The sequence below is a fragment of the Pangasianodon hypophthalmus genome, chromosome 5, assembly GCF_027358585.1.
Source record: "Pangasianodon hypophthalmus isolate fPanHyp1 chromosome 5, fPanHyp1.pri, whole genome shotgun sequence".
NCBI lineage: Eukaryota > Metazoa > Chordata > Actinopteri > Siluriformes > Pangasiidae > Pangasianodon > Pangasianodon hypophthalmus.
The window spans coordinates 13,005,324-13,032,229 of record NC_069714.1 but is presented as its reverse complement, the minus strand read 5'-3'; the positions used below and the strand labels follow the sequence as shown (position 1 = coordinate 13,032,229).

The 26,906-nt window shown below is 40.4% G+C and overlaps 4 protein-coding genes across 8 annotated transcripts in view; 1 reads left to right on the top strand and 3 right to left on the bottom strand.

Moving 5' to 3' along the window:
* The window catches only part of eaf2 (ELL associated factor 2), an 8,225-nt gene extending 8,112 nt beyond the window's left edge, over positions 1 to 113 (bottom strand). The window contains exon 1 of the mRNA XM_026947469.3: positions 1 to 113. This exon is cut by the window's left edge and continues 150 nt beyond it. The gene's annotated coding sequence lies outside the window, so the exon portion shown is untranslated.
* Positions 114 to 1,009: 896 nt separating this feature from the next.
* On the bottom strand, positions 1,010 to 7,112 carry naxd (NAD(P)HX dehydratase). Of its 4 annotated transcripts, XM_026912669.3 has the most exons (11): positions 5,714 to 6,761; positions 5,187 to 5,606; positions 4,693 to 4,837; positions 4,555 to 4,600; positions 4,369 to 4,457; positions 4,168 to 4,276; positions 4,014 to 4,064; positions 3,819 to 3,923; positions 3,490 to 3,610; positions 3,271 to 3,391; positions 1,010 to 3,181 (listed from the first exon to the last, which is right to left on the bottom strand). In XM_026912669.3, the coding sequence occupies exons 1-11, from the start codon at positions 6,225 to 6,227 to the stop codon at positions 3,031 to 3,033; spliced, it is 1,872 nt and encodes a 623-aa protein (XP_026768470.1). In that variant the 5' UTR covers positions 6,228 to 6,761; the 3' UTR covers positions 1,010 to 3,030. The 4 variants fall into 4 exon arrangements, with proteins under 4 accessions (XP_026768470.1, XP_026768474.1, XP_026768471.2 ...); XM_026912673.3 differs by lacking the exons at positions 5,187 to 5,606; positions 5,714 to 6,761 and adding an exon at positions 6,976 to 7,112; XM_026912670.3 differs by lacking the exons at positions 5,187 to 5,606; positions 5,714 to 6,761 and adding an exon at positions 6,909 to 7,024.
* Positions 7,113 to 7,183: 71 nt separating this feature from the next.
* On the top strand, positions 7,184 to 12,392 carry LOC113525968 (ras-related protein Rab-20). Its single transcript, XM_026912674.3, has 2 exons — positions 7,184 to 7,776; positions 10,345 to 12,392. The coding sequence occupies exons 1-2, from the start codon at positions 7,584 to 7,586 to the stop codon at positions 10,878 to 10,880; spliced, it is 729 nt and encodes a 242-aa protein (XP_026768475.1). The 5' UTR covers positions 7,184 to 7,583; the 3' UTR covers positions 10,881 to 12,392.
* A 26-nt stretch (positions 12,393 to 12,418) lies between these two features.
* The window catches only part of col4a2 (collagen, type IV, alpha 2), a 66,137-nt gene continuing 51,649 nt past the window's right edge, over positions 12,419 to 26,906 (bottom strand). Inside the window, exons 25-48 of one of the 2 annotated variants that reach the window (XM_026910132.3) lie at positions 26,439 to 26,622; positions 25,996 to 26,040; positions 25,229 to 25,303; positions 25,020 to 25,118; positions 24,672 to 24,893; positions 24,377 to 24,538; positions 24,083 to 24,253; positions 23,164 to 23,307; positions 22,918 to 23,046; positions 19,552 to 19,733; positions 19,355 to 19,418; positions 19,032 to 19,106; positions 18,804 to 18,911; positions 18,558 to 18,665; positions 17,363 to 17,434; positions 16,514 to 16,639; positions 16,298 to 16,414; positions 15,968 to 16,129; positions 15,681 to 15,779; positions 15,399 to 15,545; positions 15,160 to 15,276; positions 14,657 to 14,848; positions 14,231 to 14,517; positions 12,419 to 13,963 (exon numbers count right to left, since the gene is read on the bottom strand). In XM_026910132.3, coding sequence (XP_026765933.2) covers positions 13,709 to 13,963; positions 14,231 to 14,517; positions 14,657 to 14,848; positions 15,160 to 15,276; positions 15,399 to 15,545; positions 15,681 to 15,779; positions 15,968 to 16,129; positions 16,298 to 16,414; positions 16,514 to 16,639; positions 17,363 to 17,434; positions 18,558 to 18,665; positions 18,804 to 18,911; positions 19,032 to 19,106; positions 19,355 to 19,418; positions 19,552 to 19,733; positions 22,918 to 23,046; positions 23,164 to 23,307; positions 24,083 to 24,253; positions 24,377 to 24,538; positions 24,672 to 24,893; positions 25,020 to 25,118; positions 25,229 to 25,303; positions 25,996 to 26,040; positions 26,439 to 26,622 — 3,342 coding nt within the window. In that variant the 3' untranslated portion in view covers positions 12,419 to 13,708. The remainder of the gene's footprint in view (positions 13,964 to 14,230; positions 14,518 to 14,656; positions 14,849 to 15,159; positions 15,277 to 15,398; positions 15,546 to 15,680; positions 15,780 to 15,967; positions 16,130 to 16,297; positions 16,415 to 16,513; positions 16,640 to 17,362; positions 17,435 to 18,557; positions 18,666 to 18,803; positions 18,912 to 19,031; positions 19,107 to 19,354; positions 19,419 to 19,551; positions 19,734 to 22,917; positions 23,047 to 23,163; positions 23,308 to 24,082; positions 24,254 to 24,376; positions 24,539 to 24,671; positions 24,894 to 25,019; positions 25,119 to 25,228; positions 25,304 to 25,995; positions 26,041 to 26,438; positions 26,623 to 26,906) is intronic. The other variant, XM_026910140.3, reaches the window with a different exon arrangement.

Below are 26,906 nucleotides of genomic sequence, written 5' to 3'. Positions count from 1 at the left end.
AAATTTCCACGTCTTTTTCGATAGCATCTACGGCAGAACTAACTCACGTTAGCCACCTGAATTTGGCTGAAGAAATACAGCAACTCATAAGGGATTTCCAAAGGACCCCAGCGGAAGTGGGGTTTGTCACAATAAAAGTCCCCTCACTGGCAAAACCGCATATACTCCAACTTGCATGTGGTTTTGGATGTAGTCAGATTTCTCTCAATGGCAGTGTAACATTTAGTTAGCTATTTGCTTTGCAAATATGCCCAGTTGCTACTTTACTCGTTACACCTACAATATAGGTCACTTTGTTAGAGTATGCTAAAGAGTATAGACTGCAGCCCATCTGCTGCTCTGCACAAAATGTCAGTCTCACTATGTAAAGGAACCTGAAGTGACTTTGGTGGGATTCATTCTCAGCACAGCACATTCATTCATCTTCAGTATGCACTTTATCCTGGTCAGGGTTGCAATGTAGCACCTGGGAACACTGGGTGTGAGGCTGCCACACTGTACTGTGCTCCCTCTGTACTGCAGGACCAGTGAACAGTGGTGGATCAGGTGCAGCAGCGCTTTTATTAAGGCTACAGGGAAAGGCTGGTGCACTATGAAGGTGTACAGTTACAGCTGAGGTCAAACGTTTACAAGTTTACATGGATTCATGAACAACAATCACTAAACAAAAAAAACACAGCTGTGGATCATTCAGGTAACAACACAGTATTAAGAATCAAGGGGATGTAACCTTTTGAACAGGGTCATTTTTATAAATTCAGCTATTATTTTCTCTTGTGGACTATATGTAAACATCTTTTATGTGAAATATCTTATTCAGGTCAGCACTAAATAAACAATAACATGCATTTTGTACGATCCCTCTTATTTTGGTAAAATTAACATTTTGCAGATTCTGAAAGGGGGATGTAAACTTTTAACCTCAACTGTAGATACTACTTTTCCACACATGTGGAACATCTGAACAAATGTAAATATGTTTGCTAAAGATGAAAACACACAAATTAACTGAGTTCAGAGACTTTATTAGAAAGAAAATCTGCCAAGAAAATCCAACTGCTAAAAAAAACAACCATCATACACTACTTCTGCTTTGAGATTATTAGGCATGTTAAGGATTAAACCTGAAGACTAAATGGCATAAGCCACTGGGGAACTCATGTAAAGTGATTATTCTGGATTTATGTTTTTGTAATAAATAAAAAGGCATATGCTTCAAAAAAAGTGCATCTGATGAATGATGAACACAGTCTGAATGTAAATGTTGAAATCATTCTTGTAATGAAGCAACATTTTACCACTGCTATTGTTTTGATGGTCAGTCATCTGAAACTTGTGCACAAATTGCCATTTACTGTAATGTTTAAGGCTATTAAGAAAAATATATTAGGATCTGCATGGACATTTTTACGAGGGGAAAGGGAGGAATTAATGGAACCATGTAATATCTGTACAGGGAGGCCAGAATGTAAGAGCATCAGGATTTACTTTTAAACACTTCACATACAAATGGTTTATCCATGATTCATTCATGACATTGGTTGGTTGAATAAGCCAAGAGAAAACCTGACAAAACATTGTACTTCTAAATAAAAAGAAATATGTTTGGTATCTGTCCATAATGTATCATGTATGACCCTCATATATATATATATATATATATATATATATATATATATATATATATATATATATATATAAAATTAGCACAGAGCACCACAATTATTGAACGATACGGGACGTGTCACCAGTGAAAATGCTGTGAATGGGGTTTGTTATAGACTTTGATTTACTTTCCAACTGTCTTGTTTGATAGCTGAACATTTATCTGAACATCTCTTTGTTAAGATAGAAATCTCTGGTGGAAAGAAAGAACTGCCACAGGATTAGGGATCCCAGGACTTGCTGCCTGTAAAAAAGTCATTTGAATAAAGGAGTTGATCTGAATACTAAATAAGGAAGCAAGTCCAAAAGTATTTTATTCATCTTATACCACAGCAATTTGCCAACATTGACAATTTTGTTAATTATAAAAAAAGGGTAGGTCATACTTTTTATGTTCACAGTCACGTTTAATGTTGTGGAACGTCCGTGAAAAAAAATTAGTTCCTGTTATCGCTTATAACAGCTATAAACAGTCGTCTCCTCACCAGCATTTCTTTTTCTCTCTCTCTACTGAAATTAAGAAGACAAACCTAGGCAGTTTGCCATGTTTTCGAGAAGCTGCCACATCCTATGACATGAAGACTTTCCTCTGTGGTTAAACTTCGAGGAACAGCTTTTCCTCTGACTGTTACAAAGCACTGACACTGGAGACTCCTTCCAAAAAAATGCTACAAAAAACATTTCCTCACAGAAAACTTCACCATATCAACAATTACACACCTTTTTAAAATCCATTTGTGTGGAGCATCCAACACACAAGATCCTGTGCAAGTTACTATAGAAAAGATAACATATTATAATAAGTGCATTAATATAAACATGTGATTTGAATTACTGTAAGAGCTGCTGCTATAGAAAATGAATCAACACCTTCCGAGAAATCAGATTTGAAAATTCAGCAGCGCTGTGGTATAATTATTGTTAATCTACAATAGATCACTGAGTCATTCACTATTCAGCACACCATCAACTTTCAGTCTTGCAATAACACCTATATTTGCAGTAAATGAGGGTGAATAGACACGTTTGGAGTAAATCTCACTGCATCATCTGTTCATTGAAATACTTTCTGAAAAGTTTGTTTCTAAGCAGCACAACACGAAGCTGTGTACTCACACTGGACTCTACTAGTTCAGTTTCAGGTGTTGTTTTGTGGAGGAGAGTGATGGAAAATAAAGCAGGCAGATGTGGACAGTGGTGGACACTAAAAAAAAAAGTGTGTATGCAAAATAATCCCTAGGAAGAATCAGTGTGTACAGGTATCTGATATTAACTGTGCATCCCTTCTTTCTTAAGGGAGAGAAATCAGATGTAGCCGCACAGGGCTGGAATGAAGCTGAAAGCCCAGAGTACAGACGAAGCAGTTCAGGTTTCAAACAGCTTCTTGAATGCGGCACAGATCTCCTGGATCATGTCAGAGGTGGTGGTGGCACGGCCGTACTTGTGAAAGGCTTGATTGTTACACTGCCTGGTCAGTGAGGCAGCGCCGAAAGCAGCCACCAGTGTAGGATTCATACTGGAGAAACAAACACTTGCATAAAATCACTAATACTTGTGTGTCTGTGTGTGTGTGTGATCCAGAAAATGATCAAGCGGCAAGCTTACCCTTCAGTTGCATTTAGGGATGAACTGAAAGCCCAATGGGAGAAGACTCCTAGAGAGCCCGACAGCAGATCTCCCTGTCCTCCACAGCGACGCCCACTTCCCTCCTGACTGCATGTTATCACTGGAGACAATGGGAGGCCAAGACAACAAAAATAAGCGACTGTGTTTTTAACGACACTGCACACAGAAGGGGAAATGATCGGGTTTAAAATGACTGACCCTGGTTCCCGTCAGTGATGATGTCCTCCTCCCCTTTCAAAACCAGAGTCACGTTACCCAGTGCGATGCTCAGCTGCTGGGCCGTGACCCTGAGGTCAGTGCTGTCCAGGGGCTGATGGTGCTGTAATCAAAAGTGTGGAACTCAGTTCAGATTTTCTAAACATTTTATCATGTTATTTCATTGTTTACTTCTATATGATAACACCAGCCTACATAAATGACTAAGAATAATAATGAATAATGGTTAGAGGGGGGAGAAAAAGAAAAAGAAAAAAAAAACAAAAAAACACACATGCTGAATATCTAGACACTTTGAACACATCTCTCACCATTGCCTCATAGAGACGACTGAACTCCATGAAGTTGGGCGTTAAGATTCCTCTCTGATAACCTTGAATGACTGACGGCTCTTTGGAAACTAACCACAGTCCATCCTGTAGGAAAACATGTACAAAACATTATACTTTCATCTGTGTCATGCCTATTTTGTATGTTTCTAATTTAACAGAAAGAAATCTACTTACTGCATCAATGACTATTGGAATTCCTCTTGATTTTGACTTTTCAATAACCTCCTACAAAGTATTATCATTAGACATTATGCACAGTAAACAGCTTTCACATATAAGTAGGTAAGTAAGCCAACTGACCTTTTGCTTAACCCACATTTCCTCTTACCTTTGCATTATTAAGAAGCTTGTCCTCCCTGCCCAAGCCCGGCCCCACCACCAAACCATGAAGCCTCGGCAGCCATTTCTCTATTTCCTGCACAGCATTGGGGCTGTCTCTGTAAGTTTCAACATGAGAGAGAAGAGCACTTTAATCACTAGTGAGTGTAGATGTAATAATCAGATTAGATAATCAGATTAATGCACTCACAGCACAGGATGAACTATGAGCTCAGGACTATAAGATTTAATCACAGTGGCAGCATCTTTGGTGCAGAACACGTGGGAAAGATCCGCACCCTAAGGGGAAAAAAAACAAACGACGACAGTGACAGGCTAACATTAAATTGTCCCATTTATTTTGTGCAAATATTTGCTTACAAATTACACTACGTACTATTTTCAGTGCAGAAATGGCAGCAAAGTAGGGTGCTCCAGTGTACCTAATGAAACAGAAGAGAATTACTGATGGGAAAGAGAAAGAGCTGGTGCACATTTATCATCTGCTGCCCCTTAAACTGTAGCTCTTACTTACTCTTGACATCCTCCAATGACTCCTATGCGACCATCTTGACCCTTGTGCTTTTTAGACGTCAGCGGAGGAATGATATTTTTAACCAATGGCAGGATGTCCATGCTTCTGTGTGCGACCCCTCCCAGGGAAAAAGTCCGCTCGATAACTAAAGACAAGACCACAATAATGTGAATGACTGCTTCTGGCCATCATACCATTTCCTTAGCTCTACGCTAAAAAGAAAAATACATTTCCCTTGATATCTGACTAATATCAAGTTCAAGTGATACTTTTTCAGATTAGGTTGATGATTCACAACGTGAATGGATATGCAAATTCTGGAAGCGCAGTTCTCTCCAGCTCTAAATGCCACTCAAACCAGAAACAAAAAAGAAAGCAAAATATATATTAAGCTGAACTGGCCAGATGTACGAGACCTAATCAGCGTTCAAATATGGCTAACTGAAACCAGAAAACATTAGGTCAGTAGTGAATGGTGTCAGTCCTGCGCAGACCTGGAGCAGCTGGCGGACTCGGGGTGGCATAATCAACCTGGCAGGTTTGATGGCTATGGCTGCCACCAAATGGACGTGCATGAGTTACAGAGGGACCAGTCTTTGAGTTACGAGCGGACTGAGGAGCAGGTGACGATGTGACCGTGGGTGTGGTGAGACCAGCAAACATCTGGCCCAGCATCTGCAACATGTGCATCTCTCTTGTGTGTTCTGTCTCCCTACGAAGATCCTCGGCTTGGAGCCGCTGCTCCTCAAGTCTGTAGAAGTTCTCTTCTGCCTCCAAACTCTGTTCCAGAAACTTCTCCATAAGTTTCTCCAGCGACAGGTTCGCAAAACGCTTTTTGTGCCGCCTGTTTCCTGCAGAGGACGGCATGGTGGTGGTCTGTTCTTCAGTCTGCTTTGCCGGGATATCCTGTACATCTGTAACAACATATATGCGAGATAACAAGTGGAGAGAAGGTGAATGGATATGCCATTGTGCATGTTCTGAGTACTGTGATCTGGTAAGTGACAAGAGAAGGACTTACTGCTGCAGCTGCCCACAGTCACTGGGATGGGGTAAGGTGGATACTCGATTTTCACAGGGTACTCCATGTTTGAGCATTCTCCTGCACCGTCCACGTCTGACTCGTGGGGCTGGTCCACACTCTCTCCATCTTCCTCAGTGCCGTCCATGGTCTCGTCTCCTTCAGCACCCATGCCGTCTAGATCATGAGCATCCAGCCCTGCTGACGACCTGCTGCTCAGGATCCTCTCCATGTCTTTGTAGAACCTGAAGATCTTGGCATAGTGGCCGTTTTTCTTCGAGGCCTTTTTCGCCTGGAAATATTGTCTTTTCAGGCTCTTAACTCGCACCCGGCACTGATCCGGGGTCCGATCGTAGCCCATGTCCCCCAGACGGCCAGCCACGTCGCGGTAAACGTGACTGTTTCGGAAGTTTCCGTCCAGCGCCGTCTGCACGTCGTGTTCTCCCCAAATAGTCAACAGTGCTCTCGTCTCCGCGTCTGACCAGTGGTATCCTCGGGTGGGATTCACCAACATGATCGAGCGGTACAAAAATTAAACCGGATTTGTTAAGCAAGAACCGCGTCGGCAAATTGCATTTATTTACTGTCAACTAGCTAAGCGTTCAACTGGCCAGCTAGCTAGCTGACATTAGCCAAAATCTAGCTACTTGTCTAGCTAGCCTGTTTTTTTTTTTTTACTTTTCTTCGTGTGGGACATAATTCCTGGTGGCAGTTGTTAGGAAACTGAGTCTCAGATATCTTAATGTCTGCACGCATTCAGCAAAAACAGCAACCAAAAGGCGCTAAATACAATCACGTTCCCGTTATATGAGGATTATCAAAACTTAATCCGAGCTCCTCCTCTCTGTAGCCACAACACATACGTCAGAGATTTTGCGTGCTACGTCACATAGTAGTACACACATTAAGTACAACAACAAAATAAGGGTCTGAACAGGAATATTTATAACTTTAATTCGTCATGTATGATTAATGACAACGTTTAAAACAGCTCCAGACGTTAAACATGGGCTTAAGTGAAGGTAGGCTAGACTGCAGTTTGACCACCCGATCTGGATTTACCTTTCTCATACAGAAGAGTTACTGCAAAACACAAGGCTACTGTTATGACGCGGAGGAGCAACTTTGCTTCCATGCATTCCGACCTCGCAACAGCTTTCAAAACAACACCGCCAGTGATCAACTGTGGTCTTACCAATGGACCAACTTTGGAGCGATGCAGCAAAAGTGGTGAATGCACGTTTAAGCGTCATCGGGCTCACCTCGGCGTGTGAAGCACCAGCGCTGCATTGCCCTGCACTGTACGGTATTACGTCAGTCCAACATCCAATCAAAAGGCAGGAAAAGGCTAAGGCTGGATTCTGATTGGACATAAGGAAACGATCCCATTAACCCTACGACTTATTTTCTCTGTAGCACAGTGTCTAGGTTAAAATGTCATTAAACAAGATAGAGATAAGATAGTGTTATGTATTTGCTGTATTATACTAATGAAATGAGCTAAGGTAGTAGTGTAGTCCAGTTAACTTTTTACACTCATGGGCAGGCACTGTGTAGCCCCGCCCCCATCGGGGTATTTCCTGCGTAGTAAGCTTTAAGAGTTGAGCTTCAACTTCCCAAATATGACCAGTGCAAGTTTACACTCTTCTTCTGAAACCGTTTTTCTGCAAAGTGTCCGTCTCGCTCAGCTTTATGGCTTATTAATGTGCTCGGGGAGTGAAAACTGAACCATGTCATGTGAGAAACAGACCAAAACACTCGTTTTTAACTTTTTGTTTGTTTTGTGCTGTCATGTGTGTTTAAAGGAAAACAGTTAAATATGGCGTTTGGTCGTTGAAAGTGAACAGGCGGAGTGTGCTGATTTCTGACCATGGCCGATCCCACGAAGAAGCTGAAAAAGCCCGACGTGAAAATTGTCATGCTGGGTGACATGAATGTGGGGAAAACATCTTTGCTCCACAGGTACACCGAGAGGAAATTCAAGGATACAGTGAGCACAGTTGGAGGGGCGTTCTTTCTCAAGCAGTGGGGACCCTACAATATCTCCATATGGGACACTGCAGGTAGGAGATGAGGCCCATGCCTCAGACACACAGCCCACTTTCCCACACGTCTACTTTAATCATGTTCATTTTTCAGCTTAACAAGTGTGGCTCATATTATTGTGCAATTCATTCATTCATTAATGCATTCAAACATTTGCAGTGTTAATATTCAGTTCAGTACTGAATAAAAGCTTTTGTGCATGTTATCCTCATGTGTGGGTTTCCTCCGGCTTCTTAAAAACATTCCAGCAGCTGACTCGAAATTGCCCTGAGAGAGAGAGTGTGTGTGATTGTGTGTGTGTGTGTGTGTGTGTGTATGCCAGTGTGTGCCATGGACAGGCATCCCTTCCAGTATATGTCCCTGCCTCACTCCCAATATTTCTGGAATAAGCTCCTCACTCACCACATCCCTGACCAGGACAAAGTGCTTAGTAGAGATGAGTGAATTGATCTATTTCCAGGATTTTAGCAAATTTACAATGTCATCAAGCAAAACATTTGCACCAAGTAATTATTTGAGTAGAATTGAAGTTTTAAGTAGTGTCCTTTTCTATTCTTAAGGGCACTTGTGGGTAATTTAAGCTATTGTTTACACTGGTCTCAGATAAGCTACATAGGAGTCAGTGCATAAGTATATTTATATTTTATAAAATCAAGGTAGCTTAAGAAAATAATAGAGCATCTAAAGCTTAAGCTATTCTTATGGGACGAACCGTTCTTCAGTTGTGAAGCAGGCTAAGCAGTTTCTTAATAATAATAATAATAATAATAATAATAATGCTAACAACAGCAAAGATAATAATAATCTTTATTTATATAGCACTATTCATTTTGAGTCCAGAATTTCAAAGTGCATAAAACAATCCACAATCATAAACAATATGTATAAGGTTGAAAGGAAAAAAAAAAAAGTGCTGCGTAAATTACTATGCAAAGTTAGAGATGTCTTTTACACCATACACCATGCTTTCTAAACGAGATATTTTGGTTTATCCCCTTGAGGGGATTCATAATTATCCCAGACTGTATTAGTATACCTACTAATGAACAAGACAGTACAATAGAAAAAAAATTCCCTCAAAAAATCTTTTACGCCTCTAGAACGTGGAGAATTAAGAAGCAAATGTGTTTGTGTAGTCATAGGCTCTAGTATTTGTTCTTTCATCAGAAATGAGTGTACGCAGTATTTTGGCAATCATTGAACAGACCTCTTGTTTATCTACCATGCAGTAGCAGAGAAAGATAAGTCATATGATCCAGGTTACAAAGTAGCCTTATTAACCCAGACTGTACAGTGTAGGAACAGTGCACATGTACACAGTCGACCAAAGCATCTGAGTCAACATGGGCTTCTTATGAGACATCATGAGGTCTCTTGGTTTCCTATTATAGAGTAGGCCTAGTAGACTGTTCCAATGAGAAGGTGAACAAATTGTCACAGGATCTTATGGTAATTACCTCTCTTTCCCTCACATACTTAGGCTTTATATGTTTTTAGCTGTTTTTCTCAGGGTTATAGTTTAGTTGTTTTTTTTTTTTTTAAGAGAAAAGATTTTGATGTCAGCTCATTTATCTTTCATTCAGTGATGACCCCTCTCAACTTTCTGCCAGATCACTTCCTGTGGAATTAGTTTCCTTGCTGTTGACAGCTGACCCAAAGTGCTGCAGATTTTTGTTCATGAAGCCAAGTCATGTGCTTTTCTGATATCTTTCAGTAATCGGTAGTGACTCATCACTTCACTTTTTAATATTCATTGAACAGTGCCACTTTCATGACCACTAATGATTAAACATAACAGATTTACTGGGATTTTTACCATTTGTGATTTACACTATATGTATATTAACATATATTCTGCGTAGTATATTTTACTTTAAAATATATACATTTTTTGTGACATAATTGTTAATTAGCCCAAAAAGCAGAAATTTGTATTCACCCAGCTGGGTCAATACTTGGTAGAACCATCTTTTTTTGCTGCAATTACAGCTACATGTTTTCTAGGGTATGCCTTTCTCATGTTTGGATCCTGCCTATTCTTGGCAAAATTGCTGAAGCTCTGTCAGATGAAATAATATTCGATGGAGACTGTTAATGAACAGCAAGTCTTCCTACAGATTTTCAATTGGATTGAGGTCTGGGCTTTAACTTATTCAGGTTAAAACATTCAGGTTCTTGGTTTATTAATCACTGCAGTGTAGTTTCCAAATTCTATATATCTTATATTCAGGGCTGCAATGTAATAGTTTCAGTATTACACGTTTCATTTCATACCATCATTCAGAATGCCTATAGCAATGTGTACAGTACATATTTGCAAAATGTGGTGGAGAATGAAGAACAAAGCCCAGTCTCACATCCTCAAGCAAGCACAGATGTATAGTCACTGGAAGCTATTGTTGTGAGACTTGAGGGTTGAGGACCACTGCATATTTCCACAACAGGCAGCCTTTGTTTTTCACTTGCCACTGTTCTAAACATTGTGTCAACCTTTTGTTAAAGTGTAAAAATATATGTATTTATTCAGTCATCATTAATTCCTCTCCAATTTGCTGTCTCTTTACCCTGAATGGATTGTGTTCTAGGTCGGGAGCAGTTCCATGGTCTTGGCTCTATGTACTGTCGTGGTGCGGCTGCAGTCATCCTCACCTATGACATGACCAGTTGGCAAAGCTACGTAGAGCTGGAGGACCGCTTCCTATCCCTAACCGACACTGCCAATGCCGACTGCATCTTTGCCATAGTAGGCAACAAAGCTGACCTGACTGACTCGCATGCCCAGGCTTCAAATCCAGAGGGAGAGGAGGGGACCGAGCCTGCACGCTTGTCTCTTTCTTCTTCCTCACTTCAGCGCAAACAGGTGAACAGAGAGGATGCCATGGCTCTGTATGGACGTGTGCTACTTTACAAAGGGCTGGACCAGAAGGCCTGTCTGCCCGCTGAAAGCATGTGCTTTGAGACCAGTGCTAAAACTGCCTACAATGTGGATGTGTTGTTTGAAACAGTGTTTGACTTGGTGGTGCCCTCAATCCTGAAGAAGCGGAGTGAAGGCGAGAGCTCCACTGTTGACCTGGAAGCACCCAGCACAGGCAAGAGGACTAAAGCTGGCTGCTGTGCCTAGGAGGAGGGTCAAGAAAGGGAATGCGGATTTACTCCTTAATACAGTGAAGGCACAGAAGGTTGTTTACATTTCATGGGAAATTCTGCAAACCCTTTCTGTTAGAATTTTCTATAAATCATTTGTAATGATCAGTGTTGAGAATTATTACTCACCATAAAAAAAAAGTATTAGTCGAGTTCAAGACAGTATGAAGACAACACTTAAGTTGTTCAACAGTATTTTTAACTTGCCCTGCTGTAATGACACACAATTTTATGTGATGCACTGTGATTCTTGGTGCTTCCACTTATCACCTTTTTTTAAATGAAACCATCTTGTAACAAATGTGCAAAAATATAAATAAAAAGTATGAATTTTATCCATTAGAAAAATAAACGGTACACATGATCGTAAGTTAGCATGCAGATAATCTTCATTTATCCATCTTCAGTACCTGCTTTATCCTGGTCAGGGTGACAGTGGATCCAGTGATGTAGAGGAGCCCCCTTGTGGTGGGGGCAAAAAAAAGCCAGACCACAAATATAGCAAGAAGAAGTTCAAGGTAAGGGTATTTTCTGAACTATTAGCTGCCTTAAAATCAGATAGGCGTAGAAATTCCTCTTCCCCAAGCTTGGTGTTGTAACATGCACGTCGATGAGATTTTTGCAATGTACACTATATGACCAAAATTATGTGGCTACTTAACCATTACAATCACATATGCTTGTTAAACATCCTATTCCAGAGTTTGTCACCCCTTTGCTGCTATAACACTCTGTCCCACTCTTCTGGGAAGGCTTTTTGCTATAGTTTGGAATATGGCTTTGGGGATTTGCCCATTCTGACAAAAGGATTAGTGAGATCAGGCACTGACGTCGGGCCAGGAGGCCTGCGGTGTAGTCGGCATTCCAGTTCATCCTAAAGGTGTTCAGTGGGTTTGAGGTCAGGGCTCGGTGCAGGCCATTAGAGTTCTTCCACACCAACCTTGGCAAACCATGTATTTATGGTTCTCGCTTTGTGCACAGGGGCATTATCAACAGGTTTGGGGTTTTACTTCCACTGAAGGGAAATCCTAAAACTACAGTATAGAAGGACATTCTATACTATATTGAGTGCTTCAAACTTTTTTGACAACATTTTGGGGAAGGCCCACATATGGGTGTGATTGTCAGTTGTCCTCATACAGTACTTTAATCTAAATAGTGTCGTTTCACCCCTATTAATTATACTGCTGAGTGCACCACCCTGCCTCCCACAGATACTCATAATAGTATTAATTATGTTTTTCTTTTTACACTTTGTCATGGGTAATATGTTTGGAATGATGGAAAGAAATGCCTCAACTTATCCAACTATATTACAGTTGTCAGTGTTATGTGAGTTTGATGAAGCTGGTTGTTGAATGTTTGCCTTGTTTTGTGTTTAACAGATTCTTTACCCATATAGCAGTAGCCATGTTTATAACTCAAAATGTCACAAAACATTCATGTTCATCCTTAAAGAGACAATAATCATAAACCTGTCCTGATGATCTACGCAATCAAATAACACATCTAACATGTAACAAACAGAAGCATTTAATTTGTTGTTGTTCAGTAATGCTAACAGTCACAATCATTCAGAACATAGTCTAAAAATATATTCCACATAAATACATTGTTAACTTGTTAACATTCAATGCAACAACCCATTGTTTAATCTCCTTTTACTTGTTTATGGTCAGATAAAGCTATTCTAGATACATAAAACTGAGAAGGCATGTGGTATGCATGGCTGAGCAAAGTACAAATGTGGTCATTCACCTGATGAATGTGGTCTATTAATCATTAAATATCAGATTTTAAGAAGGACTTTCTGTTATAAAGGAGCTATTCATTTGTCTCTTTGCTGTGCAAGAAAAAAACAATTTGGACAATTTTCATTATGTAAAAATCAGTGCAGTCTGTGTAACCGAATAGAAACAAATTAATCCATAATTCTTGTTCAATGAGACAAGATGTTCTGAACTCCACTTTGCAAAGCTTTAACTTGTGGTCTGCATATCAGAGAAACTGCTCTCTGGTCTGTAGTTCTGTAAAAAAGGTGCATGCTTGTGCTCAGAGGCTGTTGAGGAAGCATCGTATAATGATTATAACAACATACTGTATTTTAAGTGCAAATAATTCCCCACAAAACAAAATGTACAGTTGGAGAACAGTGTTAGTAAAACAGAGTTCATTATCTGATGATAAAATCATGATTAAAAACTTAAAGTTAAAGCAACACTATTTGAGGTGTCACTCAGATGGTTGTATTGTTCCAACACTAAACATATAGTTTATAGTGTAAAGCATTTGGCTGGTGTATAAATCACACACTGAGACATTCTAATATGTCATACATAGATGAATATAAGGGAAGCAGTGCATTAACATGGGCGTCTTTGGTTCTGCTGTATGATGTATTTGGTAATATCAGTTGTACAAATCATGTTGAATGAGGTAATAAGTTAGGAAAAGCACCATTTCTAATGTAACATGAGTAAAGATATAAAAAAAAAATTCTAAGCTTCTGATGCTTCTTTGACCTCTCTTCTCAACACATTTACATATCTTCAGTCCTTAGGCACATAGGGAGGGGTACATAGTAATGAAGAAAAACTGAGCGTCATCCATGATGATGTAATAGTATGCAGTATATAAATTAGGAGCTGTTAACAAACTTTACTTTAAAAACAATCCTTTTTGTTTTATTAACTTAATAGTTACTGTGATCTCTGGGTGACCTTTACAGCTTACCTTGGCATTCTATACTGGACTGCACACAAAAATCTAAAAATGGCCACACCCTCAAGTCAAAGTTCATACTAGTCACAGGTTCTTCATGCAGACTTGGCAGCGACTGATGCGTGAGAGGAGCTGTCCCGCCTTGAGAGTCTCAGACTCAGGGGAACTGTGGAAGGACTGGTCAATGGATGTCAGCCAGAAGCTGTGCTTGTTAGAGAAGTAGTGACAGGTACCCTTAGCTCCATTACACTCAATGAAGGGAGTGGTGCGGAAATCCTCCAGACACGAGCCTGGAGACACCAGAGACTGACCACCTCCTTCATCTCCAGCTGCTGTATGCTGTGTACAAAAGACAAAAGTTTGAGGTTTTTTTTTTTTTTTTTGCAAGCCAGCACTCTGAGCTCATTTTTGCATTTTTTGAAAGGCAGAGCGCTATATAAACTTCTAATGATATTGGACATGGTGTGATACAGTCTGACAAAAAAGACAAATGATTTTCTTTTGTGTATTTATGTCATCTACTACCACTTCAGTTGTTGACAGTTACAAAAATAAATTTGCATAGAATTACATTATAACAATAACGAGAAATGATTGAAGGCTCACCATGAGGAAAGAGTAGCCAATCCATAAGCTTCTCCAGCCTGCAGGGCATTGTGGGATAGTTATATCCTGACTGTGCACAGCTATAGCCACAGATGGAGCCTCACATACTGAACAGCGGCTGATATAAGGCTTTATTTCTGACTCTTCCACAGGCATCATGGGAATGGGGGCAGTTGTAGAAAGCCAATAAGACTTGTCGTTCCGACTAGCATAGTAGCATATGTCACCAGGGTTGCAATACAGGAATGGCATGGTGTTGAAACGAGGAAGACAAGAGCCTGCCAGACCTGGATAACATAGTAGAGAATGTTCTTAAAGAACCTGATTTGTGGTTGGTAGTATACACCATGGGGCCAACACTGTTTGCACATAGTTAGAATTTTAGTGTCAATCCTTTGGTGTACTAATAAAGCCTTATTTACTTACCAAGGTCCTGATTATGAGCTTTCTCCTGCCCTTCAAAGTAAAGCAAGCTGTAGCCATCCCACAGCTTGGACATTCCCACAGGGCACATTGGCGTCTGATCAGACTGACTGTGTTTCACCAGGAGGTACCCAACACTGACACTGCGTCCAGGCATACCAGTGGGACCAGGAATACCAGGACGGCCACGGTTTCCTGAAATGTGAACAGCATTTTAATTCCCATAGAGAAAATTAACATGATCACATCTGGTGAATGGAAATTATTTCCATTTATTCACTACAACCTTTCATATTTCAGGTTAATGGGTATCAACCCCACACAGCATGTCCAGACATTGACCTAAAATCACTGTTGTTCAAAGCAGTGCAGGTCACTTACTATAATCTTGCTTCTCAAGAAGCAAGACACTGTGGAATTATTCTAAAATGAGCCAGAATATCTTATTGCCTCGCCACTTTAATTTCTCAACACATCAGCTTAGCCCAGAATTCTGTGAGCTTTACCTTCTAGGCCCTGGAGGCCCTGGTGTCCCATTGGTCCAACATCCCCACGGACACCTGGTGTTCCTGGTATTCCAGGCAGCCCTGGCATTCCCTTTTGCCCCTGTGGTCCCACAAACCCTAGGACAAGAAAAAGCATTAAAGTGACAACTCATAAGTTTATAGTAAGTGCCCGTATTTTACAGCTAAAATATAATAAATTGTTCAATATTTTTGATTTGGTAACCTTTAATTTAATTTACCTTGATCTCCAGGGTGTCCCATAGGGCCTAACTCTCCTCTCACTCCTTGTAGTCCTTGATTTCCAAGTGAACCAGGGGGTCCTCTCTCTCCTGGCACCTTCACAGGTACTGGAGGGAGTCCTTTAGCACCAGGGGGGCCAGGTGGGCCTGAAGGAAGTGATACACAGAGTGTCTGAGTTATTTTTGATGTATACAAACTTCTGATGAACATAGAGAATTTCAAGTTGCTGAATATTAATTTTCTAATTTCAAATGAAAAAAGACAGGATAACATTTACATACCTGGTGGTCCAGTCTCTCCTTTAGATCCAGGAAGCCCTCTACCACCTTGTAAACCACGTGGTCCTGGGACACCCATCCTTCCCATGGCTCCCTTTATACCTGTAACCCATTTTTTTTTTAAAGATCAGGCACAGAGTAAGCCTAGTTCTCTGTTTCCGATAAGGTAATGATATTGTAAACCAACTAATTTAAAGCATAATGTCTTATAAATGTCAGGATAAACTGTATATTACATTATAAGCCAAAGGTTTTGATGCACATTGAATTTCTAGTGTTTGGGACCATACCTTTTCCTCCTGACACACCAGACTGTCCAGAAAATCCTTTGTCTCCTATATCCCCTGGTGGCCCTTTTGGTCCTGAGGTTCCATGACCTCCTTGAATGCCATGATCTCCTTTAGCTCCAAATGGAGATGGAAAACCTGGAAGACCAGTGGTTCCAGGAAGGCCTAAACAAATAGAGGATCAGAAAGGTTGATCACACTGCAATAGCCTATGCAAAACCATCTTAGTGGTGACATCTCTGTGATATGAGCTTTATCATTGTGGGAAATATGTGCTAATGCTGCTAACTCCCTCTGTGCTATTATTGTGGACCAATATATTAAGCACTTTACCTGGAAGACCTTTCTGACCAGGGAACCCTATGTCCCCTGATAGACCCTTTCTGCCAGGAATTCCCTGTGCTCCTGGAGACCCTTGATTTCCTGGAGGGCCTGGATCACCCTGAACACCTAAAAAAAGAGTATTTTAAGCTTAGACAAAGCTCTTAAATTAGAAATGATCTCACTTTGCAAAATCAGAGAGAATATATATGCTATATGATGACCCACCTGGATCTCCTGTTGAACCTTTAAGGCCATGAGCTCCAGGAACCCCAATCTCTGTGTTGGGAACACCTGCATCTCCGATTTGTCCTTTTTCTCCATCCTCACCTGGTATCCCCCAATTGTCAAGACCTAACAAGCATGTACGTTATGGGCATAAAATAAAATTGGCTAACAAATTCTCATGACATTGCTATAAAGACAAGGCTACAATAAATAATAATAATAATAATTTATAGTATAAATTAAACTGGCAGTTCATTTAAAAATCTATGTTGTTTTAGCCCCATTTTTACTGAATTTAGTAATTGCAAGCTCCTTATTCACACAACTGCTACCAGCATGACATGTTGCTCATACAACAACATATGTGGATGCCTTTGGAAGAGAGTGCTACGTCCCTGCTTCTGTAAACATTAGCTCCCAGACACTTGCACTTCCCTAGTTTGTGAGTAACAGAGGAGAGAGGAAGGCCAACCAAGACAGTAGACCAATTACTTTCTCTCCCAGCCCCATATGGATTTACACATTATCAACATTTAGTACCTTTACCCTAAGCCACTAAATGTGAATGATCTGTAACTCCTTACATTTAGCCTGATAATTAGGCAACAAGTTCAAAACATTGCTCTAAAGTGGAACTGCAAAGTGTAATAAGGAATGGTTTAATGATGGTTTAAGAACTAAAAAATATACATTAAGAAAATGTTTTGGTACTTAAGATTCGGTATTCTATAGCGTTCACTATTCTGACCAGTATTTCCTGACATTTGGCTGTGTCCTCTGCCAAATTTTAATTTTGGTGCATCAATAATCAAAAGATTAAAAAAAATAAATAAAAAAATAGAGGTCTACCTGCAACACCTGGAAGGCCTTTTGGACCTTTAAGGCCATGCAACCCTGAAATCCCATCAAGGCCAGGAAAACCTGAAAAGAAAAAGAAATCTTTATCTTTCACATTTTACCACATTGTTAGTGCACTCACAGCAGGTCACACTGAAGCTTTATTTTTCTGACTGAAGTTTAAAGTATTTTAATAATGACTAAAAAATAATTATTAGTGTTACTGCAGGGTAATACTTGGGTCCCTGAAGGACTAGTGGCTAGGCCACGGTGCTCTCACCGCCACGGCCCAGGTTTGATTCCCAGCCAAGGAACCAACCCTAGCCACTGCGGATGCACACAACAGTGCACTCCCAGTGCAGGTCCCAAGCCCAGATAAAACTGGAGAGGGTTGCGCCAGGAAGGGCAGCTGGCATAAAAGCTGCGCCAAATCAAATATGCAGATCAATGATCCGCTGTAGCGACCCCTAATGGGAGCAGCCAAAAGAAGAAAAAGACTGCAGGGTGTCTCATTGGCTGGTGAACATTTTCCAATATAGGTGCTGATCTGAGAAACCTGAAAAGATAATACGTCTGGAAGCCCAAATATATGATTTAAATGATGAATGTCTCCTTTTAGTCATATCAGATGTCTCTCAACTATTTCCTTTTCTGTACAACATGCAATGATATGCAATAATATATCATACTACACATAATTATTTCCAGAAAATATTTACACCAGTCCAACATTAAATAATGACAATCATTTCTTGCATTTTTTCAGTTTTCTTTTTCTTTTTTTTGAACTAGGTCATAACTTTTGCTACTTTATCACTTTTTATACCGCAGTGCAGTTTTATTTTCTATAACAGCATGGCTCTGATGGTAGTTCCAGCTGTAAAAGTATGACAGGTTTATATTATCATTTTTATAGTAACAGGGACATGTATGGTGGATGGTTCATATCTAAGTGTAATAAATAGATTTAAAAAGGATGTTGTTTAACAAAGAAAAACATACAATCAGTTTTCTATTAGAAGACATTTATGAAATATGAATAATATTTCAAGAAAAAAAGAGAGGTTGGTGAAGGAACGGCTGTTTATAGCTGCTAAAACGCAAGCGATAACCAGAAATAACTTGTCTCACGGATAATGCATATTGCAGAATTGATAAAATAATTGATTCCGCATTTGGATATATCCCTTTATTAGACTGAGCATACCTGTTTGTCCTGGATGACCTGGTTTACCGGGGGCCCCTGCCGCTCCTGGCACTCCTGGCCAGCCCTTAGAACCCTGGTTTCCTGGAAAGCCCTGTAGACCTTCAGCACCTGATAAAAGAACGGAAGTGATCCACATGTGCATAATTTCTCTCTGTGTGCACGAACCAGACTGGTACTTCAAAAAAAAAAAAAAAAAAAAAATCACGGTTTTAAGTACAGGGATTCATTATGAGTGAGTTCTCTTACCTGAATGCCCTGGTCTTCCAGGTTCACCTTGAGTCCCTTTATTTCCTTCGATGCCATCAAAACCAGGACTTCCTCTATCTCCTGACTCACCTGTGTGACCTTTCTGACCTGCAAAGGCACAGTGCATGTGAATAAAAAATCCTCAGTATCATTCCACACACATGTTGCTGAAAAGATTAATACTTAAGGGTTTTTTCCAGGTCATGACTAGATATTTTATTGCCTCACCTAAAGGTCCAGGCAGCCCACTTTCCCCTCTGGGTCCTGTGGGTCCTGGGAGATCGATAATGTCACCGTGGTCACCTGAAGTAGAACAGTCAAACTTAGAATTATCGGCAGATGTGAGGTGCTGGTCAGACATGTTGGTCAGAGATTCCAATGAAGGGTTTGATTACATGATCATTTGTTGTTTGTTGTTGCACAAAACATCAATCTATGATTGAAGTTTAGAAAAATCCAAGTGACAGAAAGTGAAGTACAAAATGTATGGTGTAAGCACTATGGCATGGCATACTTAAAAGAGGATGGCATACTTAAAATTTCAATATTACCTTTGATCCCCTTGATTCCAACATATCCTGTTGCTCCATAAGCACCAGGGGAACCTTTCTCCCCCTAGGATATTGAAGTTAGTATTGATCACACACAACCTTAATACCAAAAACAACCTGTACAAGTCTAAACATGTACAAGTCTCAAGTACATACAGTAAATGCTAATGTAGCATTGTATTGGGGCAGTGAATTACCCTAGGTCCACTCTGTCCATAAAATCCGTGAATTCCTGGGGATCCTGTAGGACCTGGCATCCCTTTCTGGCCAGGAAGTCCCTGAGCTCCAGGCTGTCCTTGCAGACCTTTTGTATTGCTGGGGTCCCCGGGTAATCCATGATGCCCCTCTTGTCCTGGAATCCCTGGCAAACCTTTGGTGCCTAGAGGGTGGAAGAGAGAATGTGTGTAATGACCAAATCCGTTTGTTAACATTCATTTGAGTTATGTTAAATTTTAAACATTTATTTTAGCTATTTCTGTGAGCACATATATGAATGTCTACTGATAGCTAGACAACAAATGATTGATATATACTCCACAGTGTATGCAAATGTTATAGATACTTTTCGAGTACATGACGTTTGTGAGATGTTGACATGTTAAGAATGAGTTGATAGGATTGTTAATGACACACTATAACAATAACTTCAATTCCACAATTAAACAATTTTGTATTACACACATTTAAGAATGTTACATTTATGGATGTAACAAAGAACATCTTGCTCAGCTATGGAAGTAATTTTTCATCTGTCCAAATTTTTCATCTGTCCAAATTTTTCAATGTCCAAATTTTTCAATGTCCAAATTTTCATCTGAAGTGACGTCTGCTAAGACTGCCTTCTACAAAGAAAAGCTGGAATCCTCTGCACAAGATCCTCGCAAGCTCCACAACATCTTTTCTTCACTACTCAACCCTCCGGCTCCTCCTGCTCCATCCTCCCTGACTGCTGAAGACTTTGCCACTTTTTATGATGAGAAGATTGGAAAAATCTGCCAGACATTCACTTCTACTCCTACTCCTACACTACACACTGAGGATTCTCCTTCTCATTCGCTGACACAGTTTTCTAAACTAACAACAGAAGAGATCCTGCAAATCATCTTATCCTGCAATCCTACCACCTGCCCATTGGATCCAATCCCTTCCACAATGCTCCAGACCATCTCTCAAGACCTCCTCCCCTTCATCACCACTATCATCAGTGGCTCCATAACATCTGGTCATGTACCAACCTCATTCAAGAGAGCAAGGGTTATTCCCATTCTGAAGAAACCCACTCTAGATCCCTCTGACATCAGCAACTACCGGCCGTTATCACTTCTCTCTTTTCTTTCTAAAACCCTTGAACGAACTGTCTATAATCAGCTCTCTTGCTATCTCTCACAGAACAACCTCCAAGATCCCAATCAGTCTGGCTTCAAACCGGCACACTCCACAGAGACTGCCCTTTTGGCCGTCACTGAGAAGCTACATGCCGCTAGATCAGCCAAACTGTCTTCAGTCATCCTCCTTGACCTTTCAGCAGCGTTTGACACAGTGAACCACAAGACTCTCTTGTCCACCCTCATGAGCCTAGGAATTCGTGGTGCAGCATGGCAATGGTTTGCTTCCTACCTGGAAGGTCGGTCATATCAGGTGACATGGAGGGGATCCACATCTGCTCCTCGCAGACTCTCCACTGGTGTTCCACAAGGCTCAGTGCTCAATCTCTTGGTGCGGTCATATCCTCACATGGGTTTTCATACCACTGCTATGCAGATGACACTCAACTCATCCTCTCCTTCCCTCCCTCAGACACTCATGTTTCTGCTTGGATATCAGCATGTCTGGCAGACATCTCATCATGGATGACAGCTCATCAGCTGAAACTTAATCCCACCAAAACTGAACTGTTGTTCATCCCAGGTGATTCATCCCCATCTCAGGATCTTGCAATCTCCCTAGACAATTCTCTGATCTCGCCTTCGGTTACTGCACGCAACCTTGGGGTAACCATGGACAATCAACTGTCCTTCTCTTCTCACATTGCTAATCTGACACGCTCATGTCGATTTCTCCTTTATAACATCAGAAGAATTCGTCCATTTCTTTCCTCACAGGCCACACAGGTGCTTGTTCAGTCCCTTGTCATTTCAAGACTGGACTACTGCAACTCACTCCTGGCAGGTCTGCCTCTGAGCGCCATTCGTCCTCTGCAACTGATCCAGAAAGCAGCTGCACGATTGGTTTTCAACCTTCCTAAATTTTCCCACACCACCCCATTGCTGCGCTCCCTCCACTGGCTTCCTGTAGCTGCCCGCATCAGATTTAAAACACTGATGTTTGCCTACAATGCCAAAAACGGACCAGCACCCACTTATCTCAAAGCACGTATCACCCCTCGAGTGGCACCACGCTCCCTCCGATCCTCTAGCACTGCTCGACTGGTCCCACCATCTCTCAGGGTACAAGGAAGGCATGCATCGAGACTCTTCTCTGTTCTGGCACCAAGGTGGTGGAATGAACTTCCCCTAGATGTCTGAACAGCTGAGTCACTGGCAGTCTTCAAACGACGTCTAAAGACTTACCTCTTCATAAAGTACTTAAGTTAGCACTTAAAAAAACTTAAAAAAAAAAAAAAACCTCCCCAACAGAGTTTTGGACTGATGGTATTCCTAGTTTGTGACCTAGTGAGCCAATATCAGAATGTATTTTTGAAAGACTTCAAAGCACTGTTGTAAGTCGCTCTGGATAAGGGCGTCTGCCAAATGCCATAAATGTAAATGTAAATGTAAGTAAAAAAGTGACAAAGATTTGAATAAAAAATGAATTTTAAAAGCCATTGAATTCTTAATATTGAAAATTAAAGACCATTACATTCATGATATTTAAATATATGAAGTTGGAAACCACACATCTGTATTTATTTATATGGAATTACCATCCTTGAAATTCTTGAAATCCTTGAAAATTATTATTTTCTTCAGCGCTCAGCGATTCCTATTTTAAAACTATAAAAAATCAAGTATTTATATTCAAATATATTCTTTTCAGTGTTCAGTGTTCAGGCAAAGGCAATCGAGCCTGAATCATGCCTCTGCTCTTTGGAGCATGCGCCTATTTCACTTTATCAGCAGCAGTGTTATTTCTTTAGCCAGAGTCTGCAGCGGGAGTGTGCAGGACTTAGAGTTGTAACGGAGCACACCTGATACCTGCTTGTGGGTGTTTTTTATTCATTCATTCATACTCTGTCTCTCTCTCTCTCTCTCTCTGTCAAAGTGATCTGAAAGATGATGTAAAGAATATATATATATATATATATATATATATATATATATATATATATATATATATATATATATATATATATATATATATATATATATTTGAAAACCTGAATTTTAAAGTAGGTGTGTTTTTCAACCCTATATTTCAATATTTCAGTATCTGAATGTCTTTAATTTTCAATATTAAGCATTAAGATTTTAAAATTCAAATCTTTTTTTTTAAATTGAAATCTTTGTCACTTTTTTACTTCCATACTCAGCTTAACAGCAAATAACTATAAAAAGAGTACTCACCTCGGGGCCCAGTGAAACCTGCATCTCCTTCATATCCATGGTCACCTTTTGTACCCTTCATAACCTCTTTCATATGTGTCATTTCTATGATGGACATTTTACCTGGAGGGCCCATAACTCCTCTTTCACCTGATAAAAAGAGATTATTCACAATGAAAAAGTGTGACCTCCAACACAGTATTATTAATATCAAAAGCAAAATGATCTAAAGTGCATGCAGTCGTTATTATAAGACAAAATAGGTACCTTTTTGTCCCTGTTGCCCCATGCCTCCTTTCTCTCCTTGTTCCCCTGGTATTCCTACCAGCCCTTTCTGTCCTTGAAGGCCCTTTAGACCGGGATTTCCGAACATTCCTGGGAAACCTGTCATGCCTGAAGAGCCTTTTACACCTGTAGAAAAATATGAGAGAAATGCCGGTAAATATCTGAACAACGTATTTTGTTGAGGATCATGTGAGCTGGAGTTCGTGACAGGTGCAGACGTGACATTTTCAATGATCCCAACTACTAGGAAATGTCTTTTGGATGGTGTTCATTCATCCAGTACGGTTCCAGAGATGTGTAGAATGCACATTTAAGCTGTTCTGGTAGCTTGTGTTGACCCTACACCTTATTAAGACATTTTATTTTGAGTTGTCCTTTACATGTCACCCATCTTTAGAATGTATAACTATCCATATGGTGATTTTCTGTTAAATGAGAAATGAGTCTGTCCTCCTTGACACTACAACTAATGTGTCCTACAACACATGTAAAATAGATAATGTGAATCCACTGTTAGTTAAGGGTTGATTTATACTACTGTTTTGAAGCATGTTTGCGTGTCTATGTCATGATGCAGAGAGTGGTTTATGGGTAAATATGGTGTGTAGAGACACACTGACACTCTCAAATGCTTTCCTCCGAGAACCTAACTGTGTGTTGTGCTTGTCTATGGTGCTGTGAGTCAACCGGCCTTCAGGCAGATGCTGACTGATTAGCATGGAGGTGTGTCTGGTTTTGTACATCATGATGACGATGGAGTGTAATGCTTCACAAGAAATATACATTTTATTACTAAACAACAAATATCCATAATGATGTGACAGTGCCATTTGTGCATTATTCTGCACATAAGATTTGCTATGTTTGTCATTTGAAATTTGTAATGTGAAAATGTTCTGACCTTTAAGGCCAGGAACGCCAGGCTGCCCAATATGTCCAGGGTCACCTGGATCCCCTTGTGTTCCATAATCTCCTGGCCCAGCATCACTTCCAGGTTGTCCCCTAACACCCTTCACTCCTGTGGGCCCTGGGGGACCGCCATCTCCTCGATCGCCTGTTTTTCCCTTAGGCCCTTTCAGGAACAGCAAAAAAATAATATCACTATTATGAATAGACTGTTCTGTCCACCGGTGGTATTGCTATGTCAGTATAGCTATCTAATGAGGTAGAGATTTTGATTATATTACTAATTTACCTGGTGGTCCAGTGTGGCCTGGAGGTCCAGGGGGTCCTGTCTGACCAGGCTTCCCAGGGAAGCCAAATTTTCCTGCTGGTCCAGGTGTTCCTGTTTCCCCCTGCAAGCCTGGGGGACCTGATTCACCTTTGATCCCAATCATCCCAGGCATTCCCTCCATGCCTATAGTGTACCATAGTTAAAATAAATCACAGTATATACAGTATATGTTCACAAAACCCAAGCTATAATGTAGTAGGCCACAGAAAACACTATTATCAAATATGTAAGTTCATCCTTACAGAGTACTTCTCACCTGGGTATCCAATTTTGCCAGGATTTCCAGGGGGACCTTTTAGCCCCTGCTGTCCTGGTAGTCCTCCTTCACCTGGGGGCCCAGGAGATGCTCCTAGAGCTTCACCATTAGGACCCTTTTGTCCAGGATCACCATCAAGCCCTGGCCTACCTGGTATGCCAGAAGAACCTTTGAGACCTTTTGGTCCAGTATTGCCTATATCTCCACGAGGTCCAGTAAAACCTGTATGGAAAACCATTAGATCAGCACAAGATGGCAGACAAAAAGCTGTATAAATGTCAATTCTCGACAGCAACCTGAATGTTTGAGTGTATTTAAGCACAAAATAGACTCATAGACTCAGCTCACCTGGTTTCCCAGTTTGGCCTCCAATGCCCTGGTCTCCTTGAACTCCTTTAGCTCCTATCTTGCCTCTATCTCCTGCAAATCCTTTTGGACCAGGTAGACCTAAAACACACAGACATTACCAGATCTGTCTAAATGGGGATTATGGGATTATTAATATTACAACATACATATCAATAAATTATGCATATTATAATATTATAAAATATGACCTGGCATTCCCTCCAATCCAAGAAGTCCTGGGGGTCCTATATCTCCTGGGGTTCCAGATATAGCTGCACAATCCCCTGGGGGGATACACCAAAGCCATTAGATATGTAGTGACAAGGAAATAAATTCATAACCTCAACATAGACACCACAGTAGAGTTTCTGATTGCCTGCTTTGCAAACAACAACAAAACAACTGTCATATTATAGCAGGGGTTCCCAAACCAGGGGTTACTGGGATTCATATTCAAACAAGCAACATTTAAATTAAAATTAAAAGCAACATTAAAAAGAATGTATGTGCTATTTTAATCTTTTTCACTATGACATGCTGCACTAGCATAGGATTTCAGCAATAAAAAAGGACAAATTTCTCCATCCATCTACCTCCGCTGGTTCCTTGATGACAGTGAGTGATTTAACAGACATCAAGAAAAAGAACACACATTTACTGAAGTCCTAAATTATAAATTTGGAATAAAAATGTGGGTGGGGTTTCAGAAAATTCATAATGTCTATCTGGGGTCATTTGCTCAAAAAGTTTGGGAACCCCTGTGTTATGCCATGCCCAAATCACATGTGACTCATTGCCAAGTGTAAAACAAAGTGTGTACAACAATATCTGTGGGTGAATAAAATCAAACAAGGAGAAAGGTTAATAATGCCCAAAGCATTGTGACTGTGAACAAAAAAGTGATTGCGATGCAGAGAAGCTCTAAGACAGAAAAGAGTTCGTAAGAGGGAATTTGACTTGTCACCGATCTAGCTACCTGCTGTAATCCACTTGCCTCCTTCTCCTTGTAGACTACAGTCTCCTTTAAATGGCAAGCAAGAGATCATGACAGACAGAAACAGATAACACCACAGTAGATACAGATAGACAGACAGAAGCTGATTGCGATTGAATCAGCAGCAGAGATCATATTATTAAATGACCATTCTCTGAATTTTCAAGGAAAATTCCTCATGGAATCATTTTTTAATGAAAACTTTCACACAACATACTTGCCAGAGAGTAAGGTTAAATGCTTATTTTATTACAATGTTTCCATTATGTACAGATTCCATGACTTTAAGCATACTGAACCCAAAGTAACATAAAAAAGAATCATATAAAGCAAAGAACACAGAACAATTTAGAAAATGAGAAATTGGGATTAAAGAATGAGAATGACAGAAGAATGAGAGGAAGGAGAGAAGGCAGAGTGCATACCTGAAGTACCCGGTAGGCCTGGGAGTCCATCATAACCATTTAATCCTGCATCACCAGGTATACCCTTAACACCCTTAGGTGCTCCAATTGGTTGTCCTGGTAACCCTTCTAGTCCTGGGAACCCTGGTGGACCTGGCCTGCCTGGGTAACCCTTCTCTCCAGGCTCACCAACTGGCCCTTCTCCCTGCAAACAGCACATCAACACAGCACAGACTGTAGCGGTTTTACAGCGGCAGGCTTAATCTACTCTTACAATCAGGAAAGAGCACTGATTATAATAACAAGATGAAACCAACAAATTTCTGTGCACAAAGAAACCTTTTTTAGTACAATAACACATTTCTGTTGTTTTTTTTTTAACACCAATCACAGTGCCACATTTAAATCTGAATTATAGTACTCAGGTTTTGGAAATATGATTTAAAATATAGGGCACACATTGTTAATTACAGCTAGTGTTAAGTAAAC

What these genes read in the sequence shown, in the direction of transcription:
- naxd (XM_026912669.3), bottom strand. Translation starts at nt 6,227, where the DNA reads ATGTTGGTGAATCCCACCCGAGGATACCACTGGTCAGACGCGGAGACG. An exon ending in AGCTTCTTAATAATGCAAAG is followed by an intron (nt 4,065 to 4,167) that starts GTAAGAGGAAAT and finishes AATACTTTGTAG; the next exon opens with GAGGTTATTGAAAAGTCAAA. An exon ending in TTCCAATAGTCATTGATGCA is followed by an intron (nt 3,924 to 4,013) that starts GTAAGTAGATTT and finishes GTTTTCCTACAG; the next exon opens with GATGGACTGTGGTTAGTTTC.
- LOC113525968 (XM_026912674.3), top strand. Translation starts at nt 7,584, where the DNA reads ATGGCCGATCCCACGAAGAAGCTGAAAAAGCCCGACGTGAAAATTGTC. An exon ending in CTCCATATGGGACACTGCAG is followed by an intron (nt 7,777 to 10,344) that starts GTAGGAGATGAG and finishes ATTGTGTTCTAG; the next exon opens with GTCGGGAGCAGTTCCATGGT.